Consider the following 18,406-nt stretch of genomic DNA (forward strand, 5'->3'; position numbering starts at 1 on the left):
ACGTAGCTGTAAATAACTAATGCAAGTTTACGCTACAGTGATAGAGGGATTTAATCTTTAAAGATGTTAAAGGAGCATCCAAACCACTGAACCATACTTGCTGCTCAGGCAAGAAGCTGCCTAGAAAAGCTGCTCCTTATAATCATTAATTTTGATCCACTTGCCATTTTTTGTTACGTATCTGCCACGTGTTGCTCAGCTGAGGAGCTCCATATCTCCTGGTCAGCATCACGTAAGCTCCGAGATGTTGACAGCAACCTGCTGACAGCAGGAGCTTTCTCAACACTTCCCACCTCCATTGCATCACACCGATGCTTCAGCCAAAACAAGGAGAACTTTTGGAAGCCTCAAGAACAGCACTTTCCTTTCATGACTAAGGCCCCGTGGGCTGTGAGCGTGCACGTGTGTATGCACGGAGCATATTTGGAGAGATGAAGCCTAAATGGCTAAATGGGCCATAGCCTGAATTATTTTTTTTTTTCCCCAGAAATCTTTTCATTAAAAAGGTTTTGATCTTTTTTTTCCCAAGGAAGATTATAAAACTTTGCCCATGCTTTGAAGTTTCATCCTGCTTTGATTGCTTTTTTTTCAAATAGAAAGGGAGGGGGAGTACCCCCCCGCCCCCCAAACCCCTTGCAAGCCTGCATCTTTCTGCAGTGGAAAAGCACAGGGAGAAGAGATATGTGGCAACCTGTTCTCTGCCACTCCACTACGGTGGGAGAAGGGAGAGATGGAAGACTCACTTCCTCTACTACTTTTCCTCCAGTGACTGCAAAGGATGAATTCAAGGGAGACAAGTGACATAAATAAACCCCAAAATCTAAAAAATAAATTGAAGTGGGGGAAAAAAAGTGCAGCTCAAATCAAGCATAGCATTTAGAGATCAGTCAGCACTGAGAAATACAGGGTGTCAGCAATCTGCTAATTCCAGTTTTAGAAGGAAGAGTTTTCTCTCAGAACGTTTCAGCTAGCTTTGGCCAGAAAACTCCACACACGCAAACCCACTTGCCAAAACCATTTTTGCCTTTCAGAAAATATCGCATTCCTGAATGTCAATATATCTGACAGATGTTACAGTCTTGTACTGCCATAGGAGATAAAATTTCACCCGTATTTATACTGCAGTAAAGTGAGCTACAAGTGGATTTACCCAGTGAGAGACAAAGTCAACATTAAAATTCAGATGTGCCAGTTCTTTCTGTCTCCAATGAAAAACTCATTCCAGAATAAAATTCTGGAGACGGAAGGCATACACAACGTTTATCCTCTCATTTTTGTAAAAATACACAGAACCAGCTCACTCCAAAGTCGTCTATTGTCCCATGGACTCCATGAACGTGTTTCTCCCTGGAGGACCTGCCTTGGGAAGAGCTATGATGGTGACAGTCACTCTCACTGCCCCTACCTCCATGGCTCCACTGGGTGCCACCAACATGGCTTTGCCCTCTGTTAGGCTCAGCTCAACCCTCCTCTCACTGCACCTGATGCAGGAATTCGGGTAAAGCCTAAAATACCTGTCTTGCCAGAAATTATTTCTTGCCTAGGTACAAAGGCTGCTGGAAAGCTTCCAAACCCTAATGGGAACTTCACTCAAATGACTAAGAGCTGTGTAGTGGGTTCCCATATATTTCAGCTTTCCTAGTCCCTGGGATCTCCTCCTGCAATACATCTTCCCTCTGTATTCCACTCCTCACACTGACAAGACAACCCTTAAATAGACTAAAAAGGACTTGGTGACAAAGGGACAGGAATTAAGAGGCATCTGTAGAAAGCTTTCGGATGGAGAACAGCAGGATGACAGAGCAGATCCAGAGCATCACCTGATCTTACCAACTGTGCATCTGCAGCCCTCCGACCATTTCTGCCTTCAGTCTTCATTTAATGATGAGTATTTTCTGCTCAGACCTCCTCCCTCATCTTCAGAAGTCTGCCTTGTAGTACAGCACATCCTCAGGAGGCCTCCAAACAGTGCTTAAATTGAACAAAGATGAATATCACTAAGGATACACACTTCTACCTCCAGACTGTGCATCACACACATGCTCAGGTGCCACAAATGCTGCTCACAAAATAGCACCAGTGGGGACATTTTGAACAGTGACATCCCCAGGGTTCCCGAGAAGCTTGAGTGCTGCAATTTGTTCTTTAAAGAATTTATCTAAAAAGTTGCTTTTCCATAGATGTTTTGTTGACAGGATGAGAACCGGAATGTAACTTGAGTCCCTACAGCTGCACAGAAAATCATCCAACCCATCTGTGCTCTCAAGGCTCAGGGACACAAACACTCTAGAGCTTCCCCACGGCCATGGGACACCCTGAGCCAAACAGAGCCTGTCTGTGGCCACCACGGGGAGAGAGATGCACAGCACTGCAAACAAGTAGCACGTACACAAGCTTTAATAACTGGCTGCATAGCCATGTGGTGAGCCCCATAAGCCAGACCATGTGTCCAAACCCCAGCTTGGTGCCCTATCACGTAGGTGGTGAATTGATTTTGTAGCAGAGCTAGGACTGACAACCTCTGGAAGTGCCCCAGTGCAGCAGGTCCCACGCATGTAGCTGCAGGAGGAATCACTTTCTGCTTCTCCATCTAAAACGAGACACTTTCAGGTTTCTCCAGTCCATCCCTCCCCACTGTAACACACTGTTTTCTCATCAGTGGCTCCTCCTGCAGTGCAAAGAGTTAAATCAGCATTAGTCACAATTTCCAAGAAATCAAAGTGATTTTGAGCAAGACAGAGCCCTCCCTCAGCTGTGATGCAGCTCTGACACCCCCTGGTACACAGGGATGCCCAGCACCCCCAAGGGAGCCACAAAGATCCCTTTTAGGTGTCCTGAGAGTCTGACAGCTCCCAATGGCCGTTGGTATTTCATACCATCTCAGCCTGTATTTACACAGCAGAGCAGCTGCCCTAGTCAATGTCTCACCCAGCACTCAGCCCCCTGTGCCCGTGGGGCAGCAGAGCCAGGCTGGACCTCGGTCTGTGGGACCCACCTCCCTGTTAACGGCCACTGGGAAATGACAGCAGGAACCTGGGCTTCACAGAAGGGCATTCCCTTCAGTAACAAGCACCTTTTGGGGCAGGTTTTGCTGATTTTTTTTTACTTTTCTAGATAAAGTGCATCCCTTGTTTCTCCACTCCCCAAAGCCCTGACAGGTTCCCATCCCTGAAGCACCTGAAGGTCTGTGCCCTGTTGTCCCAGATACTGAACACCCATGTGCATGCCCACACACCTGGAAACACTCTTTGGCCTCCCAAAACGTTAACAGGCAAGGGAAAGACTAGGAAGGAGAAGGATTAGCTCTGCTTTACAAACAGCTCCTGCCCTCGGTAGCAGGACTGAACATGAGCCTGGCTCTTTCAGGTTCTAACTCATCTGAAAGGGCTCCCTCCCTGCTCTCGCCTCAGCGGGGCTCTCCCACAGCTCAGGGGGCTTACGAAACCCTGGTATCTCACTGGGTACTGAAAAGAGAAACAGCAAGTGTTAATGAACTCACAGAAGATGTTTCCTGGCATCAAAACACTCCCTGTCTGATGGGATTATCTTTCTGCCAACGTGTATCTGCAAGGAGCAACCTCATTCCTGGCCTGAATGGAGCCAAGAAGCTGTTGCAAGTTTTTGTTCTCTGTTCTGCTCTTTCTTCTGGAAGTTTTGACTTTGCCCAGTGAAGTAGCGTGGGATGGAAAGTCTACAGTGAAGTGGTTGGGTGATCCCCAGTCAGGTCTGAGACTCACTGACCCCGAAGAGACTGTTGCACAAGCAAAGCAGGACTCGTGCTCGCTTCCAGCTGCAGAACATCTGTGTGAGGCAATGGGAAATTGTGCCATCCAGCTCTCACTCCAAAGATAGGAAACATCCTCCTCTAACTTCTCCCACCTGCAAAGCTCTTCTGTCCAAGCCCTTTTTTTCTCCTGCCTTTTCCTGCAGCACCCAGCTTGAGAGCAGGGTTAATTGAAAAAGTGAGACCAGCAGCTGGAAGTAGTTACAAAAAAGTGGAAATAACCTCTTTCAGTTTCAGCTCTGGATGGTCACCTGGATAAGCCAAGAATAAAAGCCCATAACAAACACTGTCTCCTTGCAGTGCTAACACACTCCCACCCAGCACACTCTGCCAGGCTCAGTGTGTAATTGAGAGAACCACTATAGAATGTATTGGTTGGGATTTTTTGGGTTTTGGGACATTTTGTTTGTTTTTAAACCAATGGAGCACACAGCACTCCAGGCTTTTACACTAATCTCTGCACTTCAAATACTGCCTTTATCCCACAGTCATCAACAGCTTTTCCCTTTACCCTTCCTCATCCTGCTTATCACCAAATCAATGTAATGGTAAAACTGAAGAGTATGAAAAACTTTTAAAAACTGGCCAATTACTCGTTCCCCAATATACTACTACTTGAAACTGATGCCTGCCATCTACTGGCACCTTTGTCAAAATGCAGCCAGTTTCAAACCAAAAAAGCACATCTCTGAGGAAACTCACAGAGAAAGATAAAGTTATTAATTGAGAGAAGAAAAAACCCACCCAAGCTCTCAAGGACAAAAGCTCTGCAAGTCTGAGAACAGACCAGAAACTGGATATAAGGACAGTTTTTCCCTGTGCCACTTAGGTTCATCTTGCAACTTGTTTGTTGCAGAGGAACTTACCCTAAATACTGAGTCGTGCTGTTGACTTTGTTTGCCAGTAGCTGATGGTACGGCCACTTGATAGAGAAGAACACAGAGTTATGAAATTACAGTAACAAACCCTGGTTCCAAGTTGCCTTCAATGGATTTGCTCAAAAGTGACCAGCTAGACCCATAAGTGACACTTACCAGAGTGACAGGGTGACACAGTCACCAGTGCACATTGATGCTCCCAAATGAGGGGGGTCTGAAGGGCTAGTGGAAAAAACAGATTCAGGTAACTTTTCTTGGTAAAAAAAACCAGCTGAAACATCAGGAATGATTTTGACAGCTACATCTCAGAACAGAACACCTTTCAAATCCAGAACAGTGTATTTTCTAGGTGGTTTTCACCTCCCACATGGCAAGGCCAAGGGCTGGGCCCAGCCTGATGGAGCCCCTGCAGCACCGTAGTCCTGGTGCCTGCGCTCCTGCATCAGCTGTGGCCAGACCCACCAACATGTGACCTGTCCTCCACTCCAGGACTGCTACCCAGGTGGTTCACCACAAGTGTCACACAAAGGGGACAAGCACAGCAACGCTGGCTCAGCTAATTAACTCCCAATTGGCTTCTGGAAGTTGCTTCCCACCAGCCAAGCCAGCGGCCCAGTAACCACCCGCTCAGCAGCGATGGGGAGCAAACAAGCCAAGCGCTGCCATGAGTCACGCTGTGAATCGACCATGGAGACACCTGCATCTTCTCTGCTGGCACCTCTCTGCTCTTTTCCCTTCCTTCTTCACACAGAACGAGGCTCCCGGCAGAACCCAGCCCTCCCTGGGAATCAGAAATGTCTTGGCAGGATACGGCTGGAACTCCAGAAACATTTCCAGTGTGGTACAGCCCTGCCATCCCTCCTGCTCCAACGCTTGCCCCATGTCAGCATCCCCGGCCTGTTTTTCCATTTGCTGTAACAGGAAACTATTCCCTGTTCACATTTGCTCACAAGCCAGAAACAATCCGAACCACCAGCTCGAGAAGAGTCACACAGATACCTGATTCTGATAAGCTACCTTTTTTGTTGTTTGTTTGTTTAAAAACGCATGCAACCTGACTTACCACTTTTTCCTGATGCCTGTCTGTAACGTGTTTATTGTAACACACGTATAAAATTAACTCAGCTTAAAAATAAATTACATCACATTACCTTGATGTACCTTTAGAGAACATTGCTGTGTGCGTGGCTCAATTATATATCCTGTTATACATAAAGCACTGAGAAGAAATGGCAGTTACCTCTCCCTTATTTATTTCTCTTTTAAAATTTTATTCTTTTAATTACTGGTCTCATTCTTCAGATTAACCAGAAAGAGCTGTGACTGTTTTCCCATTGGTTTATCATTTTTAATCTACAAAATAAGAAATATATTTCAATTAATATCATCTTGGCTGAATTTTTATACCAGTTTAGCTTCATCTTATTCTATAACTGACAATACTGAAGTCATGAGTAGAAACACTGAGAGCACTTTCTGATGGACCTCAGGGATACAGACTCTTCTCCTCCCACCCCCCAGTACTTTGACATGAATGGATTGTAAATTCCCTTTTAAAAAAAAAAAATCTGTCTCCTTGCCAGTGGTGGCATGACTTCCATTTCAAGCAACGTTTTAATTCAAGAGCGTAATATTTTAATGCCATTCTCTAAAAGTCATGTTTAAAATCCTTACACTGTTTCATAAACTCCTTTACAAACATCTTCAAATGACTCCAACCCCCCCAAATAGCACAGACTGTTTACACAGCAAAGAGCCAACAATAAGGTATATTTGCCCATCTCCTTAATCAAAGTTATTTAAAGCATAATGCTATGTACAAATCTAGCAGAGAGCTGTAGGCCACAATTTTACAAAGTAAAAGAGATTTCCGGGTCTTTCAAGTTTTGAGTCTCTGCCTTCAAACACCTTCAAAGGGTCCCCATTTTGGATGCAAGTAGCGCTTTCTCTCTAAAGGTAACCTTAATCTGGATACTAAACCCACTTACTCTTAGCTTGCATCCCTAGTATAAAGTCTGCATCTCTGGCATTACCTCAAGAGTTTGTAAAACTACTTAAAAAAAGAAGTCTCATTTTCTATTTTTGTTTACCTACTGCACTTGTTCTTGGAAAAGCACAATTGCTGCAGTGTGTTATAAACATTTCATGTTGCTGAGTTCTTAACAATCACTCCAAGACAAACTTTTGCAGCTGTGCAGCCAGGTAAAAGTACCTCTGGAGGAGGGAGTTGTCCTGAACCACACAAAATTCTCAGAACCAGCAAAGTGGCCCATCCACTGACCACCCATCGCAGCTCAGACCAGCACAGTCCAACCACCCATATGCTGGGAAATCACCTGCTACTCGGGCTGAAGTGACACATTCTCAAGCTTCCTTGATTCAATGGTTTTATTTTTCTTAAGAATATTTCCAGAGGACAGAGAGACACGAATATTTCACAGATCTTCATATTCAGCTCTTTCTCCAATCCCTTAAGAGAGAAAAAAAAAAAACAACCCACAAATTGAACCTTCTTATTAATTACCACCAACGCTCTCAGCTCTGGCCAGGAGACAGTCCCTGCCCCAAAGAGCTTCCATTCTAGGAGACAGTGATACAAAGGTGGGGTTCCCAGGGACAACAAGGAGGAAGGTGACACAGTTTGTCATGCTGCTGGTGCCATACATGGGGACTGGGACATCTTTTTGTGCTGGCAGTCAGTAGGCAGACACTGAACAGAGCACACGTTGCACACAACAGAACACGTTCTCTCTGCAGGTGTTCCAAAGGGAGAAGGTAAAGAAGCTCTCCAGAAAGTTTTCAAGGCAGTCCTGTGACAAGGAAGGCATTTGTTCTATGTAGAAATTTTTGCCTATTTACATACTTTTTAAAAAAAGAAAATAAAATTATAGTTAACGTGCCAAAACCACATTCATCAAATCAGTTGCCTTACAAAAATAAAACTTTCAAACAATGTGTTTCTAAAATAAATATCAAAAGGGTTGGAAAAAATAAATACATGTATCCAAGCTATCATGTTAAAACACAAAAAGGTACAGCTCCTTACTGAAAAGTAGCCATGGAGTCCCAATTAATGCAGCAACTGTTCCGAGCATCCTTCTCTTACAGTAACACGTGAAGAAGAGTCCCAAGCGCCAAAGAACAGGTTCTTACTAAAAGAAATATATGGGACTGTGTTCCTTATAGGAAAGTACAGAACATTTTCATCTTTGCTGAATGACAGAGGCTAAAAAACAGTGTTCCATGATATAGCCCTGCTGAAGTTTTCTGGTATTTCCAAGCAGAGAGACTAATTAAAGTCCCATCTGTGAATTTGACTGTTTGTGAACATATGTGTATAACCCCCTGATTGAGCAAAAAATTAATCCTTCTTAAAAATACTGAGCTACTCTTCCTCCCCCTCCCCAAACAGCAGCTCTCACGTACGGAAACAAGACATTTTAATGTCCTACAGAAGGGCTGTCACAGCCCAGGGAGCCAGGGCCAGCTCGGCCTCAGGCTGGAGATTTCATTGCTTGGGAGCACAAGCTGCACCAGTTTGGGGATGGTCCAACATGAAATCAGTGTTTCCCTGCAGCCCCTTGGATCTGGAGGGCGAGCGCGTTGCCCTGAGCTCCCGCTGGCAGGAGTCAGTCTCAGTTTGGCCGGTAGTAGTCACAGTGCTCTGGGTAATAGGAGGCAGGGTACCCTGTTCCCCACTCTCATAAGGCAGCCGTACCACTAGGAAACCAGTTCCCTTCTCGAAGGTTTCAGTTTTTTTTTGTAGTCCTGTGTGTCCTCTTATTTTTTTTACATTGTTTTTTTCTAGCTATTTAAAAGGAGCGACATGCCCAGATTAACAACAGTGGTCAAGTAGGCAAAGAAGAAAACGTCCACAATGCAAGCTCTACATAGGTTTACAGTGTACTGGTCATGCATAAACCCCTACAGGTCCTGGCAGGCATTTAAACATTTAAGTTGACGTAAGATCAAATCGCTAATGAACTGACTGCTGAATGGACTGTAGCCAGCTTGGAATCACTGGTAGGTTCTGCATCTGATGTCACAAGACTTAAGTCACGTCAAATCAGTGGTCATCTACTTTAGCCCTTTTTGCTTTCAAGGAAAGGTGCTGCAAGAAAAGAAAAGAAAAGAAAAATTGCTTAGTGTACACACAATTAGAAAAGGGTTCAACTAGAACACTTTCAGTCTTTAATCCCAAATTAAATAAAATCTTCTACAAAGACCACCCTTCCCAAGCTGCAAAGCTTTACCCAACGGGAATACTGCTAACTTTTAAAGGTTTTATAAAGACACCCAAACTTCTGGCTGATAAGGATAACTGACTGAACTGGAAAAGATAGTTTTCCTCAAAACCAGCACTGCCCTCCAGAGCTTCCTTTGATTTCAGGATGAAAGCGATGCTTAGGTCATGCTGCAAACTGAGTTCTTTCCAATCAGAAGGATGGCAATGGTAAAAATTAGGTTCTGATGTAATTTCATAGAATCTCTACAACAGTAGTAGTACTATCTTGAAAACCACCTTCTCTCAGGCAGACAGGCAGCACTATTCTAGACAAACCTCCTTCACTTACGAAAAACAACTCAGGTTTTGCCTGAACGAGTCATTGAGTCCCATTCCCCAACACCACCTACCTAAAGGAAAACCTCACCCCAGAACTGAGTCTGTGGAGAGGTCATATCATAAAGGGATGTTATGTTGTGTAGGGGATGTTACAGCATGTAAATATGTGAGTCAAAAGGACTAATTATTCCCGGAGCAGATTTGATACAACTGGAACATTGGCTCATCTCCTTTCTACACCGTGCTTGCAGAATGTCTAAGAGCAGCTAAAGACTCAGGGGGCTGCATGGCAGGGGTTGCTACTGCCTCTGTCCAATGCGTTATAGAAAGAGAGGCAAAAGATACTCAGCTACTTAGATGGTAAGTGTCAGGACAATGGAGATGAATTATCCAAACTTTACATTAAAACAACAACCCTCTCAAGTCAATTACACAGACAGTCACAAATGGCGCTGTGTCCTGTAACACAGAGGTACGTCCTCAGGACTAGTGTTGGGTTTTTTTCCAAAACCCCCAAGAAGAGAAAGAAAGCAAAAATCAGAAAAGTCAAATAGCGTAGCAGATGTATAAATCAGAAACAGCCATTTTTGCAACACCTCTGCTCTTATGCACAAACAGATCTTGTTTTGCATAGGTCTGATATACAAGTGTGCTTTTTCGCTCAGTATTTGGAAATTTTTCACTAATTTAGAAGATAAAGCTCAATAGTTATTAATCTCCCATGGGAAATTCACCTGCGAGACCAATTGGGCAATCTTGCCTGTACAGTATTTACATGCAGTGTGGTATCAACAGCTCCAGCATAACTACTAACATTTAGGTAACATTTAATACCAATCCAGTTCTCAGAAGGACCACTAACATTTAGGTAACTTTTAATACCAATCCAGTTCTCAGAAGGACCACTAAATCTAGATCAATGGATTCACATGAGTAGAGTTGATAAAAGATGGTGACAGCTATTAAAAGCCACTTGTGAAGAAAATATATGTGTAACACACACAACACTTTGCAATAAAGGTTTGCACAAATCGCAACTGTTCTTTGCCATTTCAAGTTTGAACAGATCAGAGCTGAATTTTTTGCAGTAAACATAATTAATGCTCAAAAAAGGCTCAGGATTTGCACAAACATTCACAAAGCATGCAAAGACTCCTCTAAAATCATTTTCATGCAAAGTATGACCACTGCCTACCTATACTATTGTTCAGAAAATTGTTACTAAGTGCCTGTATTTACATGTAAAATGGTCAAAAGCTTCATTTACCAGAGCAATACACTGACTTGTAACTTTGAGATCAAGTCTGTTGGCTGGATAATAGTGAAAAAGCTTGCAGGCATCAACTTATTATTCTATTTCCTTATATTAACCACTACAATGAACAAAACCAGATTAATTTTTGTACCATTAAACAGACAACAACAAAACATAAACACTAAAAAAGTTCAGATACAAGAGCTGTTAATACAGCAATGGTACCGTTTGGCCTTTATGCCGATTCCGTACCGTTCCTTGCTGGTAAAAATGAGGAGCCAGTTCCAGGAGCCAAGCAGATTCTACAGCAGTCACATCCCTCATGTAGTATTTAGCAGTCTGGATGACTTCATTGTACACTACCCTAGGAGAAAGGGGAAAAAAACAGTGTTTGCTATAAAGCAATGAGGGAGAGAGATGATTAACAGCGTATTTGGAGTTTCACATACATGCTGCCAGAGTCAGTATTTACAGAGTGACAAGAGAGTCTTTAAGTTATAATACAGCCTCTTACCTCTTTCCCTCTGGATATTTAGAGTCTTCTACATTAAGACAACCTTTTGTCTGCCATTAAAAACACTTTCACATATTGCCAGGACATATGGATGCAAGGTATATACAAGAAAGAATATTTCTTATAATGGGGCCAAGGGGGACTCAGAACAGATGCTTTCAAAGGCAGAATATTAGTTAGTCTGTGAAATCATGAGGAAGGATGAGAAAAGCACCAAAACCCTGGACCCATATATCAAGTAGGGCACAAATCACAGCATGGCTACCCCTGGGGCCTGTCTGCAGACAAGCAAGATACGGATCAGAGGAAGAAAACATCTTTAGCTACTGCCAGAACATCTCCTGGTAGGAGATTTAGAAACAGCCAGCCACGCCAGTGTGGGCAACCTATTTCTGAAGTCGCCCTTCAGTAGGTAAAATCACAAACACACACACTGAAGGGTTAGTCACCAAAACCATGAGCAGTTATCTGCCTTAGAACAGGTGCAAACCCACAAGGTTTGTGGTCTCTCATTAATTGGTATTTTGCTCTCAAATCATGAGTAGTCATCTGCCTTCTACACACAGAACAGGTGCAAACCCACAAGGTTTGTGGTCTCTCATTAATTGGTATTTTGCTCTCAAAAAGCAGAGGAGAGTCCAAAATTCTCTTATATGCCAAATGCAGCCCAAGGCATATCAACTACTCCAACTAAAGAGAAATCCGAGGAAAACAAAGAAGAATAAGAACATATTTTATAAATGAAGCCCTCAATATAGGATGGGTGCCCAGGCAGCAGTAGCGAGGAAAACAAAGAAGAATAAGAACAGATTTTACATACACCTGTATCAGACAGGGAATTGAAGCCCACAATATAGGATGGGTGCCCAGGCAGCAGTAGCACTGGAACTAGGGTTGCTGTATAAGTTAAATTCCTGTCTTTTGGATGCCATGAGCCAGCAGCAGCATTAGGCTGGTGGTGGCAATACCACGTGGCCTCAGCTCTGTGCCCGTTGGGCAACACAGGGGTCCAAAAAGAGATTTAAGCCCAGAATCAGTGTTCCCAAACGCTCCAGCAATACTGCTGCCACCAGCAGCAAACAGGCTGTGAAGCAAAGAGCAGACTTAGAGTTTTGCCAGTTGAGCCTTCCAGCTGGCTGTCTGCCCTTCTGCTCTTCTGGATTGCTGTATAAGTTAAATTCCTGTCTTTTGGATGCCATGAGCCAGCAGCAGCATTAGGCTGGTGGTGGCAATACCACGTGGCCTCAGCTCTGTGCCCGTTGGGCAACACAGGGGTCCAAAAAGAGATTTAAGCCCAGAATCAGTGTTCCCAAACGCTCCAGCAATACTGCTGCCACCAGCAGCAAACAGGCTGTGAAGCAAAGAGCAGACTTAGAGTTTTGCCAGTTGAGCCTTCCAGCTGGCTGTCTGCCCTTCTGCTCTTCTGTGTGTCTGGAAGTGCCCAAGGCTGGGATGGAAGCTCCACACTGAGGGCTCACCACCTAAAAGCTGAGCCCTGGAAGACGTGTGTGCTGGAGTGAAGAATTCTTCCAGTGCTCTCCTACCACTAACCTTTCTTTCCAGATTAATTTCTTCTCAATTTATTCTTCTTATTGTCACTTTCCCATAACCCAACCTCTTTCACAGAAGTATATCTGCAAAGTATCCTTTTCTACTATTCAAACAGATTGTGGTTTATTTTTAATAGCAGTGACAGGAGGTTAAAAAAAACTGGCAAAACAGCAGTGAATCAGGCTGGTTTCAGTGGCAAAAATTACTTTAGCCACACTCTGCTCTATTCAGCCCTGAAGAATCAGTAGAGTTAAGATCAAGTGAGTTGGATTCATTTTTATTTTGTGAGGCAAGGTAATCAGTGGCTAAATTCCCATCAGTTACACTTCTGCAAACTCTACACAACAGGTATAGGAGCCAAATTTAAAGATAACAGATGACAGAGGCCAAATTTATCCTTCAAAGTCTCAGCAACAGGGAAAGAAGGACAAAAGTCAAATATTTCAGGTCCATCATGCTGACCTAGTAGTTAGAAACACATTTCTAATTGTTATCTGAGCATTTTGACACACAAATGGAACTGTAATATCCCAGCTAATAGGAAAGTACAACCACTTCTTTCCCCAATCTGCTAGACAACCACAACTTCTCTCAACCTTTTTACATCATGCATTTGACATGGCTGTTTTGACTCCTAGCAAGCCATTTGCAGTTACTGCAGCACTTATTTGACAGATACTTAACAGGATTAATAAAAGCAAATTAATCCTAGTTCCATCCAGGTACAGAGACTACTTGGAGAGCATTTGCAGTGCAAGATATGGTGCCTATTAAAAAAGGGTCACCTGACTGCTTTCCACCTTTTGCAGGTTATTTGCAGTTAAACATCACTCTATTCCCTGATTCATTTGGATTTGCTTACAAAAAGTTGCAAAGGAAACACTGATCAAGTTTTCTCTGTGTGAACCATGACCACCTATATCTATTCTCCCACTGATGGAGAAAAGTCATTCATGAAAATGTCTGGATGCTGAGAATGTCTTAAAAAGATCTCAAAGGCAGTGAAAGCAGCTTTAACTTACCAGCGAGGAGGTTTCTCTGCATAGAGCACTGAAGTGGGGTGGATATGAAGTTCATGGTCATCACGGATTGTCCTTGAAAGCAAGATACTATTTCAGACCGTGCATCTATTTATTGCTTAACATTTGGTTCCTTTCATCCCCAGTAAGAAGATTTAATAAAAGGCAACAATGAAAGAGCTGGAGCAAATTAAAAACATTTGCATTTAATGAACAGGCTTTCAGATGAAACCAGGCTTAAATCTTGGCCAAAGGAAGAAATGATAATTTAATGTCCTAAAAGAGTTCTATCTACATTAAATGGCAAAGTAGTGTTTCAGGCTGTTGCTCAGCGCACTGGGAGTGCTGCAACGGAGCACTGCACTTGCTTGTATTAACACAAGCCAAATACTATTTGTAACAGCCTCCCATTATCAATAACTCTAATTATTTATATTTGCCAAAAAGAAGAGATAAACATTGAAGCAGTTTGAAGATACAAAACTTCAAATATTTAGTAAATAAACCACTGTGTGTTTCTTTTTGCAAATATCTAAAGAAGCATCTGTTTGTTGATTACACTTAATGTATCCAGTCAAAAGAAGCTTTTAAACCAAGCAACATTTGTAATGAAGACATATATAAATATATATATTTACCTATAGGCTCCAGTAGATAGAGATATATATATATATATTTACCTATAGGCTCCAGTAGAGTGGAATTTAGCTGCGTTAGCAAAGAATCCAGAAACTATGCATCTCAAAACAGGATCCGGATCACCTGAAGAAGAGATTTTTTATATCAAATGAGTCAATGGAATGGCAAAAATCCCTAAAATACCACTTAATCATCTCATGCAACTTTTCACAGTGCATCAGACTTTGATGGCAAAGGCTTGAAGGCAGACAAACCCTGCAATCTCTTTTGACTTCAATTTCACAGCAAATCAAAATTATTACGTAAAGAACTACTGTTGCCACTAGTTTCTCCATGAAAAGGTTTCACAGTCCTTAGAGCAACCTTGTGTGACAGCCAAGCAACGAAGTCTGATTTTTCAGAGCAGTCAGAGACAAGTGCTGAGAACAAGTCGTGACACCCATGAACACACAGCACTACTGGAAATCAGATCCCAATGACTGTACAGAATCTCGAACATACTAGAAAAATTTCTTTTTGGAAAGTCAAAAGAGGGAATGAGATGATCTATTTATAACTCTTCTAGGAAATCTGCCCATTAAATATATAATCAGTGGTTATAATCTGTTGCTGGAAAATTTGCTGAAGACTGGACTGAATGTTAATTGCAAAAATGGGCTAAAATGCTCTTCTGCAGTCATTTTTAGGAATAAAATTTGGTTTTAGCTAACATTATTTCTGGGCCAGGGAGAAAACACTTCAAAGGCTACAAGAAAAGCAGGAAGCAAACTGACAATTTGGAGACTACCTTCAATATGTATTAGACAACAGGTTAAAAAAATATAAAAATTTCACCTTCACTGGATTTCTTTGGCACTTTGAAGCGGACGAGAAGCTTTTTCAGCTGCTCTCTTACAACAGAAGCTCTAACAAGCCCTTTGTAGTTCAGAAAGTGTTCCTGACACCACTGAGAGCTCTTGCTGTGCTGTACGGTGAGAAGAACAGAAAAAATTACAATGAGATACCATCAGCAAAACAAAACCCAGTCTCTTTTGGATCACATAGCCTTGTTCCTTATTTTGTTTTTATTCTGTCTCCTACAACATATTTATTGTGGTTTTCCCTGAAAATTACCTGTTTACATAGCAACTAACAAGGGTACGTAGCACCAATAACTACAAAACATGTTTCAAACAACTTCTAAATGGTAGTAGAACAAATGTTATGGGGTATTTTCAAACAAATGTGCTTCATTTCTTCAGATGTGGTGAAAGAGAATAGCATCAGTCATTCCATTCTCACACACAAATGCATCATATCCTAAACTGGTCTGTTTTCAATCTCAAAACATAAACAACCTTTTTTTGTACAATTTTCATTGGTCTTCTCTATGTAAAGAACTCTTTCTCCAGAAGCCAAGAGCCTCTGCATTTGGCAGTTTCTAAGAGCATCACACAGATAAAAAATTTTGATTGCTCTGGGCCTGGGTAGAGGGAAGTCGTATTTAAGCACTTGAGTGGCTGCTTCAACTCAACACTGTTGCAAATACATTATTACAGAATTGCTTTATACCAGCAAAATATACCTCTCCCAAATAGATACAGCACTTCAAAACGTTAAGTAAAACCTCAGCTTACAGAGTATTAAGGTTGGTGTTAAACCTTAGGGTAAATAAGGTCAATGAAAAAGAGGATATGATCATCAATGAGGCAATTTCTTAAGAAAAGACGCAGTTTATAGTCAGTTAAACTCATACATTGGAAGAAAAGATTATCAATGAGGCAATTTTCTTAAGAAAAGATGCAGTTTATAATCAGTTAAACTCATACATTGGAAGAAAAGATGAGAGAATATGAATTTCATTTGGAATTTGGATATGTTTTTCCTAGGCCCATTCCAAAATCCCAATTTCCTTGAAAATACAGCTGTCTACCCATAAGACTTCCATGCTGTACCCAAAACAAATCCTTTCTATTCCCTGTTCAGAAGACCTACAGAAGGTCTATGGTCAAACACAACCAGAATAACTTTAAAAGCAGAATTATCACTTAATAGACTTGGTAAATCCTCAGCTTTGAGGATGCTATACCCAGAGCTTGCAGAATCAGCACTGAGGACCTCCAGTGTTTCCCATTCCTGCAGATCCACATACACTTGAGGTGACTTACTTTGACAAAGGCTTCATACACATTAAGCATAGTGAGATGATCACCTTCTTCCACAGCAAACTTTCTGTGTTGCCTGGCCTGGAGAAGAAGAAATATTTTTTTACAGGCAGACTGATTTTTTACAAAAATCATGTCCAATACACTCAGTTCCCATCACCTCTGTATTTTCTGGTAACTATTAAAATTCTTACCACATAGGGTAGTTTCTCTAGGCAACAGTGATATTTTCCTAGCCCACCTGTATTCAGGAGCACTTCTAAAACTGAAATTAGAAAAATGAACTGAAAACGAACCCCCAGAATTCAAGAGAGGGATGCATAAAAATTAGGCTCCTGCTACCTATTAAGAAATTGCTACAACCTAATATTTTCTTTTCTATTCCTCTTGAAAGGGAGTGGTGTTTGAGGAGGTTTGGGGTTTTTGGAAAACTCTTACGCTGACCAATATTGGTTTATAACCTTTCATGTTTCTAGCTGTCAGAAGGAGGCTTTTAACAGTAGTAAAGGACTCCAAGGTTCCCACCATTACTCAGTTTCCTCTTTTACCCATAACCAAAAGGCACAGTTCAAGACCTTGCTTGATTTTCATAGAAACTTGCAGTCTGTAATGGGTATCAATAAAGTACGTGGCAGAAATCCAGAAACATGGAACTAACCAAAAAGAAAATGAGACATGACTGAACTTACAGCCTGAGTTTTTTGATTTGGAGGGATCACAAAAATGTTTTGAATCTGCATCATGGCAGCGATTGTCAAAATCTCCTGGGAGCAGCCAAAATTTCCTGAGGAGTAAGTGGAGAAATTCAGTTAAGGAAATCCTGTTCCATTCAACTAACCCCCATACAGAATACAAAGGAAAAGTAACAGAATGTATTTTTATAGTATATAAAACCAAAATACCTACACCCCTGGATATTTTTTTAGTATAACAGTGAATGTTTTTAATGGAAAACTTGAAAGACAAATGTGTTACACTTATTAGTGTGTTAAAAGTATTAGATTCTTATTTATTAGAGAGGTCCATGAGTTTGACCAATTCTTTTCACTAAACACCATACCAAGATGAAGCATAGTTTGTTTCAAGTTTAGCAAATGTCTAAAGCTACATTACAATTACAAAAGGCAGTGTCCACTACTCATCACAAGACTATGAAGAAAATCTGACTTTTCTTTTCACCTACCTGATTCCAGAAGCATCTTTGCAAACATTGGATTCAAAGGAAACTCTGCTATTCTCATTCCAAGAGGCTCTGTTAAACGGCAGTGCATATCCAAACCTGCAGCATATTAATAAATGGAGCTGTGATACAGGCAAAAGTAGCACAGAAAGTCTTCTTTAAGAATTTAATGTGTACTAAAGAGCAGAATTACAAGCTAAAGTATAGCAAATGCACCTAAGAGTTGCTGAATGTATATTAAACTAAGATTAAAGGCACTCCTTAATATCCATTTACTCCCCCGTGGCTCACCTATATATTTTTTTCTTTGTTCAAACATATGTGAGCACACAAGTTTCTTCATTTTGACCAACTTCCATTGCTACTGCCAACAATTTAGGAAACCTGCAGTCAAGGCCAATGTAATGGTCAAGATGCCTATGAGCTGTTGGACTTACGCAGCTGCTTTTTAGGTATTTAGGACATAGGGAATAAAAAAAAAAACAGGAATACAGACACAGGAAACAGTAAGAAGAAAAGAGCTTGCTAATAACGGCGGCAAAGAGTGAGAATTGAAATAGAAAAGTAAACCAAGTTACATGAGGTGAGGAGGCAGAGCACAAGAGAAAAGCTTCACAAGGAGGGACTAGCAATAGCCCAAAATAGGACTCTGGGGCACTGTAGATTGCATGAATAACCACAGCTGAGTGGGCTGAGGAAACACAACTGTGGCCCACACTTTATATAAACATATTATTTGTCAATCTGTGTGGTGGCAAGAAACCACAGTGGTACTTCAGCTGCGTTTCACAGAGAAAAGCAAAACCACAAATCAAGGAACGAGATCTCCTATAACTCCTGTCAGCATATCTGAAACCACAGACACCCTTATCAAGTGT

General features: G+C 41.8%; 1 protein-coding gene across 2 annotated transcripts in view; it reads right to left on the bottom strand.

Annotated features, from left to right (window-relative positions):
• Positions 1 to 7,032: 7,032 nt before the first annotated feature.
• Positions 7,033 to 18,406, bottom strand: part of DHX35 (DEAH (Asp-Glu-Ala-His) box polypeptide 35) — a 30,855-nt gene continuing 19,481 nt past the window's right edge. The window contains exons 15-22 of one of the 2 annotated variants that reach the window (XM_014941214.1): positions 17,532 to 17,627; positions 17,038 to 17,132; positions 16,352 to 16,429; positions 15,039 to 15,168; positions 14,246 to 14,327; positions 13,569 to 13,640; positions 10,734 to 10,845; positions 7,033 to 8,773 (exon numbers count right to left, since the gene is read on the bottom strand). In XM_014941214.1, the coding sequence (XP_014796700.1) occupies positions 8,729 to 8,773; positions 10,734 to 10,845; positions 13,569 to 13,640; positions 14,246 to 14,327; positions 15,039 to 15,168; positions 16,352 to 16,429; positions 17,038 to 17,132; positions 17,532 to 17,627 (710 nt within the window). In that variant the 3' untranslated portion in view covers positions 7,033 to 8,728. Of the gene's footprint in view, positions 8,774 to 10,706; positions 10,846 to 13,568; positions 13,641 to 14,245; positions 14,328 to 15,038; positions 15,169 to 16,351; positions 16,430 to 17,037; positions 17,133 to 17,531; positions 17,628 to 18,406 lie in introns of both variants that reach the window. The other variant, XM_014941213.1, reaches the window with a different exon arrangement.

Source organism: Calidris pugnax, unplaced genomic scaffold (genome assembly GCF_001431845.1).
Source record: "Calidris pugnax isolate Ruff unplaced genomic scaffold, ASM143184v1 scaffold55, whole genome shotgun sequence".
Taxonomy (NCBI): Eukaryota; Metazoa; Chordata; class Aves; order Charadriiformes; family Scolopacidae; genus Calidris; species Calidris pugnax.